The 12,144-nt window shown below is 43.5% G+C and overlaps 1 protein-coding gene across 1 annotated transcript; it reads right to left on the bottom strand.

The window, feature by feature from the left end:
• Window positions 1-4,089: 4,089 nt before the first annotated feature.
• Window positions 4,090-11,652, bottom strand: Rfk (riboflavin kinase). Its single transcript, XM_034484589.2, has 4 exons — window positions 11,311-11,652; window positions 10,389-10,540; window positions 6,827-6,929; window positions 4,090-5,977 (listed from the first exon to the last, which is right to left on the bottom strand). Exons 1-4 carry the CDS (start codon window positions 11,390-11,392, stop codon window positions 5,847-5,849), a joined length of 468 nt encoding a protein of 155 aa, XP_034340480.1. The 5' UTR covers window positions 11,393-11,652; the 3' UTR covers window positions 4,090-5,846.
• Between the last annotated feature and the right edge of the window lie 492 nt (window positions 11,653-12,144).

Raw genomic sequence — 12,144 nt, 5'->3', positions numbered from 1 at the left:
TGGGGGGAGTGAACCTGTTTAGAAATTGCTCTTTTGAGCAAATCCCATCGGTGGTGTCAGGAAATCAGCAGTTCAGTTCACAGGAATCATTGGTGGCAGCTCGAGCCACTTGCAAACACTTCACGAATATACCAGCAGTCCAGTTCAGTAGTGTCCAGATAGCAAACACAAATCAGCAGTGGTGGCATGACCTAGCAGAAACTGCCAGGCCTCAACCCAATCATCACAAGTCAAGAGTGACCACAACCAGCCGGGACCAGAAGTTCTCTGCCATGCCTCTCTCAAAGAAGTGAAGCTCAGTGATGATGTAGGACCAACAAATCCATCGCGAAGCTAGCTTTGCAAGCAAGCCCGTCACTGTCCATTTAACATCACTTGTCCTCCATGGGTTTTGCCTCACCACCACAGGTCTGCCTTAGCAAAACTCCATGTGAGTCTGTATCAGCTGACATCACTGCCAATCCATTGAAATGGAAGTGGCAAGAAGCCAGCAGAATACCACCAGTTTCTTGGAGCATTTCTTTCTATGGAGTCATGACAAACGGAGCTCAGCCACACAATGTAAGGTGAACCAATACATGTGCGTCCTTAGTGAAGAATCGTTCATCATCTGTCCTTCACCATCTGGGGGCAGGAATAAAGCACACTGCTCCACCTCCTTCCCATCTCCAACTGCAATTTCAGATTTGGAAGGCAGAGACGGGCAGGAGGGGTTCCAGTCTTGTAATGTGACGTGCACAAATATGTGAAAACGGACCACCTGTAAATGTATCAAAGGAGACTGAAATAATGGGCTCATGTGTGTACTAATGTCCTCTCAGAAAAGCCAGGCCTGGAAACTTCATACACACCAACTAAGGTCTTACTTGGACCCCATGAAAAACACACCCAACAATACGATGGACCCACCAATCTGTCTGCCTGGTCATCTGATTGCCTGGCTTATCAAAGATCCACAAGTCAAAGAACTCCAGACTGTCCCTAGACCTTCAACTTGCAACTAAAGCAGCTCTGTGCCTCTGCCTCCAAGGAGGCTTCCTTTGTAGTCTCTTTTCTAGGCATTTCCATGCATACACACCTGTGTAAAATACATGTGATCTGAGCAAATAAGATTGGAATAAAAAAAAACACGTAATTGCCAATAGCCAGCTATCAATGGAAAGCAGAGCTATTTGGCAAATTTCATCCAGCTGATACAGCACTTTGTGAATGTATTCAGTATATTCTGACACTGGGGGAAGACACAAACATGTTTGCCATATTTCAGACATAGACACTCTGAGCACTCATGCAGGAATACAGATTCCAGTCAGTCTGGACTACACAGTGGAGACTTTCTTAAAAAACCCAAACCAACAGTGGGCAGTAGAGGAAGTATGGGGACCTTCTTCTTAGTTTGAGACTTCTATCTCTGCCTCCAGTGTGCACTTGGCAGACCCCTGTTTTCTAAGAGGGGGAAAAAAAGCTAAGGAAAATGCACAGGAAGAGAAAGCAGCTTAAGTACGAGTAAGAGTAAAAGAAAATCAGAGCAAGAGAAAAGTTCAACTTTGAAACATACTGGAACTCTCGGGAACATTATTAATAGGTACTGTTAATTTAAGGAAATCGATCTGAAACTTAAACACGCACACACACACCCCTACCTTCATTTGACACAAAGACTACATGGACAAACTTTACTGTGAAATGTCTTCAAATCTGTAAGTAAACTTACTCCCTGCTTAGCTCCCAGAAAAATCATAAAAAACTCAAGAGTCTAAAAGGAGCTTTGTCCTCACCTGGAATTCTCTTGAGTGACTAGGTAGGCAGCAAGAAATTGGTTTACATGACTCTGGGTAGAACCCACACATGACCTACAATGACTTCCAGTCTTTATTTCCCCAAAACATTAAATGTAGCTCTGGAATACATTGAGTAAAAACTAAAATTGGGGGCAGGGCGATGGCTCAGCGGTTAAGAGTACCACTTGCTCTTTCAGAGGTCCTGGGTTCACTTCCCAGCATTCATGGTGGCTCAAAACCACCCATAAGGCTAGTCCCAGGACACCCGACACCTTCTTCTGGTTTCCTTGGACACTGTATGCATGTGGTGTACAGACATACATGCAATCAAACACTCATGCACATAAAATAAATAAAATGCAACCATTGGTATAAAACTGGAGGATGTGACCTGCAGAGGAAGAAGCAAGCTGACCAATGAAACCCAGGTAGAAGTTCTCACAGTTCAGCTACACAGTGGCACACACCTGCAATCCCAGCACTTGGGAAGTTTTAGGTAGCAGTTTAAGCTGAAGGCCAGACTAAGAAATATAACAAGGCCCTGTTTCTAAAAAGTTAGATCCCAGGGCAGCAAGATGCTCAAATGTTACAAAGGCACTTGCAACCAAGCTTGGCATTCTGCATTCAATCCCAGGACCCACTGGATAGAAAAGAACTAACTCCCAGTGTTATCCTCTGACCATCACATACACACCATGATGCACGCACACACCCACCCACAACATACACACATACAGATGAATACAAACTAAAAAACAAACAAGCAAAACAGGAAACAAGCCAACCAACCTAAGCTGAGTATGGTGGCACACACCTTTCATCCTAGAACTTGGGAGGTAAAGGCAGGTAGATCTCTGAATTTAAGGTCAGCAAGGGCTATACAGACAGACAAACAAATTAGAGCTCATCCTAAGATATATTAAATGTTCTTAGCAGAAATAAGTAATGAGATTAACGGTTCAAGAGGTTGGGGATGGAGCTGTTTAGACTGCTTGCCCAGCATGCAGGTTACTTGAGGTCACTCAACAGTATTTACTGCTGGTCAGGCATGACAGAGCACGAATAATCCCAGCACTTGGGAGGCTGAGGCACAATGACATCAGTGAATTCCCAATGGGCCTGGACTACACACATAGCAAAATCCTGTGTCAAAAAACAAAAGCAAAACAAAGCACAGAAAGCCAACTCAAAAGTTCATCCTGTTTCCCAACTTTCTGAACACCCTAAATGTACAGGTGACTTTTGTTCTTGTTTTGGGTTTGGTGCTGGGGATTGAAACCAGGGCCTCACACATGCTAAGTTTAGCCACTATGTATGGACTACATACCTAGCGGCCCCCCTCCCTTTAAAGATGATCTTACTATGCTGATCAGGCTGGTCTTCTCAATCTTCAGGGCTAAAGTGCCCTTGCTTTAGCCTCACTAACGCTAGAGCTCCAGCAACATGCTACCATACCTGGCTTCCCACAACCTTTACATAGCATGACCACACTAATTTCTTTATACACTCGTTAGTCCTTTCAAGTACTCAGATTCTCTGCCATCTGTGGAAAACTCTCCCTCCAGTGTTTCTGACTCTTCCTTATAATCACAGCCCCTTTGGCAAGTCTGATTTAAACAAATCCTAGCTCAGTCTGTAAAGATGAAACTGACTTTCCTCTATCAGTCTCACATCTGTCCCAAGTTCAAGGGGAACTGGAAGACAACAACAAAGACTGTTCTAACTTCCAAGCTACTGGTTCTTACTCACACCTTCCTGTCGCCTAAGTGCCCTACCTGCAAGCTGCTAAGCCATCTCAGAGCTTAGATGGTTGCTGAAATGCACTTATATGTAACAAACAGGCAAGAAGTCCCTGCAGCAATGTGTGGGGTTGATGGCACAAGCCATGGTTACAAAACAGTCTTGAGGATTAAGTCTTCAGGGAGTTAGACCTGTCTGGCTCCTTTAACTCCTAATGGGAACCTAGAGTGGACTTGTTTGAGTACTGACATCCTCTAAATCCTTTGCTCGAAGTCACCTTGCTACAGGAATTCTAAGGGGGGGAGGGGGTTGGCCAGGCTTGATGGACAGTTTTAATGCCAGCATTCAGAAGGAAGAAGCAGCTGGATCTCTGTACTTTCAAGAATAGCCAGGTAAGGATAGTAAGGTCTCTTAAAAGGAGAAAAGATTCTTGGAATCCCGGGGGGGGGGGGGGTCCTTGAAGACAAAAGGTCTTAGTCACACAAGCATTATTACTTGATAGGTCTATTCAGGATTATAAATACACCTTACAGAACAATCAGCCAATAAATCCAAAACAGATACAGGATTCAGGCTGACAGAAGAGGAAAAAAAATAATAAATTTTATTCCAAGGCCTGCATTCATTCAGACTAATCAAAGTGGTACTGTAATTTCTCATAATACATCCACAATACAGTTTTTGAAGTCCAGAGAATTAACTAAGCCCTAAACCACACACCATATAATTCCAAATGACTGTTTAACAAAATGTGAGATGACATCAGCCAGGAATGTTGATCTATTTAATGAAGACATAATTAACAAGCTACTCTTACTAAACAATAAAACCCACAGATCTATTTTGTACTGTCCATGTTTGCTTTTTTAACTTTCCTTCATAAATCCATTGATAATTAAGGCTTCCTTTAAATATGGGATTTCCAACATCAAAAATTCTATTTTGAAGGCTAGGAATATTGCTCAGTCATAGAACACATTCACAGGGTTGAGTTCCATCCCTCCCCATACACCCACTTGCACACACATGCAGAGACCAAGTCTCCGTGTTGCTAAAAATTGCCTATTTAAACATGCACACTCCCACCAAGCAGTGCCTCTGTCCCAGCAAACCTGTTGCCATTCAACAAATGATTCAATGCACTGATGACCCAAAGCAACCGGTCATCCAGCATCAACCTTCTGCAAAATACACAACTCAAGCTGTCAAGTTAGAATAGGAGGGAAACCAGGAGATATAAAGATATGCAACTAAAACTTTCTCTGTTTCTGAAGCTACAAGGACTTTTAAATTATATTCAAGTACCTGGTCATAGGGAACTATATTTACTTTGAAAACATAGAATCACACTTTAGAAAAAAAAAAAAAAGGGCAGGGTTGGGTAGGAACTGCTGTGTTCATTTCAATTCCAAGCAAGTCTATAAATACAGATTGTTTTTTATTTTTCTTAAAAATGCAATGCATACTTGCACTTGACCACCATTTAGTTTTGAGCAGAATGGCACACACACACAAGGAATCTCTGAGCCACATGGTTTTCAAATATGCCAAATGGGAAGAAAATAAACCAAAATCACAAAAAAATGTTAAAGAGCAAAAACATCTTCTTCAAAAAGGAAACATGTAGACATCGTATGGCTTAAAAAAGTAAAGGGGGCCAGGAGCCTAGTTCAGTGTTCACACTTGCCTAGTGTGTAAGGCACTGGGTTGGATCCTCAGTACAGTGCAGAAAAGCGAAAGCCCTGAGGCGGGGTGATCAGAGGCCACTGCAACCTGAAGTAACTCCACACAGAGCACTGGGACACTACCAGGAAGTGACCTCATGGGGAATGAGTGACTCAAGGCTCACGAAAGCTCGCAGGACTGTAAAAATATATTAATGCACAAAATAATAAAAGTAAGTCTAGATTTTTCTCCTTGGGTAAGCTGTGTGTGTGTGTGTGTGTGTGTGTGTGTGTGTGGTGCATTTCCTGGAAAGCTTTTCTGTTCAGCAGTGCATGCTTGCTGGGCTTGCCAGTGCCAGCACACATGGTCACAAGAACTATGGCCAGTCCTCATTTTCCTCAGTAATTTGCTTTTCCACCCACACTCACAGACTTTATTTTTATTACAAGACACTAGCTTTCTAGTGCTACATTTTAATCAACATATTACATTTAAAGTCTTGATTTCTGAATGAATCTTTAGTACTATGCAACATGATGGAGCTAACTGCTGGAGGCCTCTTGACATCTACAGGGAAACACTTGATTTAAAATATGAACAGGATGAGACTGTATCAGAAGCACTGAGACACTAGTGGGTAGACAGAGAAGGTACTTCTCATCAGTGGCCATTCATAATTTTGTCTTTAGAAACTTGGAAGAAATTGTCATCTTTGAGTTTCAAATGTTCTGGTAAATCCAGTTGTTTTTTAGCTTCTTCAATATCACCTTGAATCGCAGAAATAAGTGACTCTGGAAAAAAAGAAAAAAGATAAAAACTTCTAATACATGTTACCACTCCTTTGCTCAGGCCCTCCTAAAAAAAGACTAAGCACCCTAGCCATAGCTCTGGGAAAGGGCAAGGACTCAGTCAATGTCAGTACCATCTTTCTCTCCAGGGAAAACCAGTGACATATAAAGTATTCTCTTGTAAAGGAACCCTTCACATCCCAGCGTTTGTCACACTGCACCAACAGGCACCTGAAGACACCAGAAACATCTCTAATTACTGTTTCTTACCATTCCAGCATCTACTGCCCAGTCAGCCCTGCAGGGTCAGATGCCAGGTGCCACCACTCACTACCTAAGTGCTATGACTCAGGTGCCCCCTGGAACTCAGGTACTAGAAACTAAGTCCTTAAGGTTGAAGGTATTTGGGAATAGGAACTTTGGGGAGCGGCCAGGAGGGCAGAATGGACTCCTTAGTACAGAGAATGGCTGCTATGCAAGACTGAGCTCTCTTCACCCCACCCTGTGATGGCCACCCACTGAGGCAGCAAGAAGGCCCTCACCCGGTACTGAACACATGCTCCTGTCATGCTCCTGACTCCAGAACTAAAACCATATACACACCTGGTACTAGGTCAGAGCAACAGAAAACAGACTAAGGCACTAACTTAATCTCTATGTGGCTACTTCCTTAACAACAAGATGGGCATGACAACACCTCACATGGCTACTTATAGTGAGAGGGATTAACTTGTACAATACTTAAACTATAGTGCCTAACATGCATTAATAAATGCTCAAATATATGCCTGTCATCTTACCTACACAGTAGTAGCTGCATAGTATTGAAGATTACTAACTATAAACTCTTACCCAAAGAATCAAAGTTCTTTTCAGGTCTGAGGTAGCCAACAATGGCCACATTGAGAATTTCCCCATAGAAGTCCTCTTTGAAGGTATGGATGATGTGGGTTTCCTATAGACAAAAATGTTGAAAAAGATTACAACAGTGGGGGTGGGGTGGGATGGGGCTGTAGAGATGGCTCAATAGCCAGCTAAACGGGTCCTCTTCCAGAAGACCCAGGTTTGAGTCTCAAGATCTAGAGGTTTATAGACTGAGTTCCAGGATGGTGAGTGCTACACAGAGAAACCCTATGCTGAAAAAACCAAAACAACGACAAAACCAAACCAAACCAACCAAACCAAAGCAAAATACCCATAAAACCACGGAGTCCATCCAGTTGTAATTCTTTCCTCCTTCCCTGCTAGGGATCAAACTCAGTCTTTTATTCACTGGATAAGCACTCCAAAGACCTACATACCACACCCTGGGTAAAGACAGTCTTAGATACAGCCCAGGGTGGCCTTGAGCTCCTGGGGGCTGAGACTGCAGGAATGCACCAGCAGGCTGCTTAGAGCCTTCAGCAACTTAACTAAGGAGCCTCAGCTGCTCCAGCTCTTCCCCATCTTCTCAATTTAGAGGGAAGTTTTTGGCATACGTTCTCTTTTATATCCACATTTCAAAAAGACCTTTAAAAATAAGAGAAACAGAAAAGCCAACAAGCTTCTCGAAAATTGATATATAAAATCAAAACTATCCAAGAAAATGTAAAAAGAGAACTAGGGAATTTACACTAACAATCAGATCTGCTGGTTGCACACTTGTGATTCCAGCTATTTGAGAAGCTGTAGCAAGAGCCCTATCTGGGCTCCAGAGCAAATTCACGGCCAGTCTGTGCAACTTAATGAAGCCATCTCAAATAAAAACAGAAGGGGGTGGGCCCCAGGATACAGCTCAGTGTTAGACTTGTTAGGTATGGGCAAGGTCTCGGGCTCACTCTGGAAGAGGTGTTATAATCCTACGGACAGTTAGACAGTGTGCTAAAGGGCCCAAGGATGGACAACAGCTCCTGAAATCCCAGCACTCAGGAGCTAGGCATGATTAAGCTATGGAGAACCTTTCTCAAAAGCAGGTGAGATGGCTTAGTGGGTAAAGGTGGTTCACACCAATCTAGAAGATCTGAGTTTGACACCCAATTAGATTATTAAAAACACTAGCTATAAAAGAAAATGATCTGGGCTGTATTAAAATTAATAGGACAACACTATATTATGGCAAAATATTCTTCATAAATGGCCAATATTGAAAAATAACAATATTAAGAATAAACAGCCTGCCCTGAACTGCATGAGCATCCTGATAGTAACTGGGTTTCTCCTATCAGAAGAATTCAAGGTGGTCCAGAAATGGCTTGATATTATTTCTGTTATCTGAGTAGCTTACAAAGGAAATGGAACAACTCCTCCCTTTTCCTTCCCCTCCCCACAGAAAAACTGGTGAGTGTTCTCATATCAACTTTTTCTTTTTCTTATCTCTCCAACAATTTTCAGCCCACTAAACAATCAACACAACCTCAGGGACTTGAACTCCTAGGGAGATAATGGTCATTACTATCTATTACAGCAGTCCTCAACCTGTCTTGACCCCCTTGGCAAACCTCTACCTCCAAAAATATTTACACATGATTCATAATCATAGCAAAATTCCAGTTATGAAGTAGCAATAAAAACACTTCTATGGTTGGGGTCACCACAACATGAGGAACTGTATTAAAGGGCCACAGCATTAGGAAGGGTGAGAACCACTGGACTGCTACATCAGCATCTTAATTCTACGGTTTTCTGTAACACACTTCTCTCTTATTAACTCCTCAAAGTTAAAAGTTCAGCACAAGCCTGGTACTCAGGAGGCAGAAATGGCTCATGAGTTCAAGGTTACACAGCAAGACCATAAAATAAAACCCTACCACTAACTCTGCTTTTTTCCCACACACTTGGGCTACACAAGAGTATCCCAAATGCAGTAAGTACGAAAGCTATGGGGAAACAGGGCAGGAAAAAAGACTCAAGGTGAGAGAGGCTAAGTAGAATGCTGGCCTGGGTATGAAGCCTAGTTTGAATCCCAGCAATGTTAATTTAAGAAGAAGAAGAAAAGGAGGAGGAAGAGAAAGAGGAGGAGGAGGAGGAAGAGGAGGAGGAAAGAACAAACAGAAGAAAGAAGCAGGAGTGAAGTTAAAGCACACTACAGTGAACAGCGTATCTTAAGGCAATCAATGATGCAAAGAAATGCTTTTTAAAGAGCTTCACTTTTGAGACTGTTCGGTGGTCCATGCTTGTAATTCCAGTACTTAGAAGGCTGAAATAGACCCTTAAACAAACAAAACAACGGGGGCGTGATGGCACATTTAATCCCAGCACTGGAGAGGTGTGGGTGGAGGCAGAGACAGACGGATGGATTTCTGGGAGTAGGCAAGGTTACACAGTGAGACTCTGTCTTATAAACAAACAAAATAACACCTCATTTTTATTTCTGATAAATATAAATGCATAAACAATTACAAAAATATTGTTTTAACACCTGGTAGCTCACATCTGTCATCTAGCACAAGGAAGGCCAGAGTAGGAACACTCAAAAGTTTGAGCTACAATTTTCCTGTGTCAAACAGAAAAATGACCAAATAAAACAGGTGATTTTAAGGAATGTGGAAAAGCCCACTTATAGGACATACTGGAAACAAAAAGCAACACAATGCAAGGCCTTCCTTCTAGCAGTACTCTTGTTTGAGATAAGATCTCACAGTACACTATAGGCTCTCTTCCTCCCGAATAGGTGACTGAGTGTTCGGTTAGGCATGTCCAACAGTATGGTGGCAGCTGTCACTTTAAATTGAAATGGAGGGCTGAGGTGACAGCTCAGCAGTTAACAGCCCATGAGGACCCAAGTTTGGTTCCCAGCACCCAAGCTGGACAGCTTGGGCTAACTCCAGCTCCAGTGGAGCCAACCTTTCTGGCCTCCATGGGCACCTGAGCTCATGTGCACATCCACAAATAAAAATAAAATATTTAATTTAAATGGATTAGAGCTGTCAATCAAGACAGAGAGGTTAGCAGAAAGTTATTACAAAAACCTAATCCAACTATAGGATTATAAGGAGTAACTAATACTCCTTATGAGGAGACTCTTTATTCAAAGAAACAAGAAAAATATGGTGAAAAAATATTCCAGGAAAGAAATAGTCCATTGAAATAAAAGTAAATAAATGTTTGGGAGCGGGTCAGGAATGAAGTGGAAGTGTAGGACAGCATACATCCCAGGGCATTTTTGTTCCCTGTTATTTGTCTGTTTGAGTTAGGATTAGTCTTGACTATCCTGGAACTATTGTATACACCAGTCTGACCTTGAACTCAGAGATCCACCTAACCCAAGTGCTGAGATTAAAGGTGTGTGACACCACACCCTGTCTATTCCTGAACTCAGAAAGTCTAAGCCTGAGAAGTACGCCACCAAGTTTGGCAATACTTTACACTTTGAAAGCCTTACAGTAAGCTGAAGAGCTCTGTGTGCATTCAAAAGAGCAAACTGTGAGACTCTTACCATGGATTTTTTCACATTCTTGTAGTATGGATTCCATCCTATGCTCACCACCATTTTATGGACATCTCCACTCCCAACGCTGGCCCAACCATAATAAATGCCAGTGGACACATCAGCTGGAAGATTGTCTACTACTTGTTCAGGAAAATTGGCTAAATAAAAGTAAATAGATATTCATTGCTACAAGTGTCACATTAAATATTGATTTAAAACACATTAAAAGGTTAACCTGAATCATTACACTCGAAGGATCTTTTTTTTCTAAGTCTACCAATCCAATCCTCCACATTCTGACTTGAATTTCTTCTCTCCAGACAGCACAGGTTAGAAATAGGCACAAGGCAAGTGTATGAAACTCTCAAAAAAAAAAAAAAAAAAAAAAAAAAAAAAGACACACGAAAATGCCCAAGTGGAAACATAGACCGCGGAGGTTCATTGTCCGAGAAATCCCCAGAGCTCAGGGACGGAAGCCTGGGAAACCGAGCGAGACCCAATCTGTTTGAATGAAAACAAACAGAAAGTCCCTGCTCTTTCCTAGTAACGATCCTAAGTAGGCTGAGTCACTTAAAAAGATTCTTATTTTCAAAAAACACAACCCCAAATCCCAAATACAAAGGTTGATTTAATAGGTCAAGGAACAGCCCAAGGTATCATTTTTAAGAATGGGCATTCAAGTCTTGATTACTAAAATTTACGCAGCCAGACCAAATAAACGTTGGCGCCCATAGAACTACCCATGTTGTCATCGATCACTACACAGTAACATCAGAAGAATAGAACTTTCAACAGCTCGAGAGTTCGGCCAATCCAACCTGCAATACCTTCCAGGACTGGGCTCCGCAGCTCGTCCCCAGGGGCAAGAGGGAGGCCAAGGGGTGCCCTGCCCACGGCCCAGAGCTCCACGGCCCCGCGACGCGCTCACCTGTAGGGATGCCCAGTTGCTTGGAACCGCGGCCGAAGCCGCGCACCACCTGGCCGCGGCAGAAGAACGGCAGGCTCCTCATGACGCTGACCTCGGAGGACGCCGGCTGCTCCTCGCTCCGTACCTGCGACGGAGCCGCCGTGAGTGCGGCGCCCGAGCCCGGACCAGCCGGGGATCCTGCGGGAGCTGGGCCGGCGGAGCGGGACACCCGCCGCTACCAGTGCCTGCCCGCAGGACAGCGGCCAGGAGCCAGAACCCAGCCGCGGCTCGGCCGGAACTGCGACAACCGCGGCGAACGCACAAGTCTGTGGCCCAGGCGACTAGCCTTCTCGGCTTCCGTTGCTCCCCCCACCCCTCGGTAGCCCCGCCCCCGCTGTTGCAGCCCCGCCCAGAGGCCTGGCGGGGCTCTGCGTGGTTGTAGTGGCGACCGTATTCGTCCCGGGTCCAACCCCTGCTGTTGAGGCCCCGCCCTTGCCGCTGTGGCCCCGCCCTCACCCGTGGCCCAGCCTCTAATTGTCGTCTTTTCAGCTTTTCAGTTTGGGCTTGGCTGAAATAAGCATTACTCACAAATGGTTCTATTTTCCTCCACAATTTTGAATAAAATTCTGCCCAGTCTTTGCAGCCACTTTCTTTTCCCTTACTTGTACGTAACTCTGAGACTGTTCAGCTAATGTTAAACATGTATTCTCTATATTGGTACAAAAGGGACATTCTTGGTAAAGTTTCATTTCCTTGACTCTAGTACACTAACACAAAACAAGTATTTGTACCTGACCAATCAATTGAGATAACTCACTACCTTTAGACCAGCATAAAACAAGTATCTGTTGAAAG

Source organism: Arvicanthis niloticus, chromosome 1 (assembly GCF_011762505.2).
Source record: "Arvicanthis niloticus isolate mArvNil1 chromosome 1, mArvNil1.pat.X, whole genome shotgun sequence".
Lineage (NCBI taxonomy): Eukaryota > Metazoa > Chordata > Mammalia > Rodentia > Muridae > Arvicanthis > Arvicanthis niloticus.
This window is presented reverse-complemented; position numbering and strand designations above follow the sequence as displayed.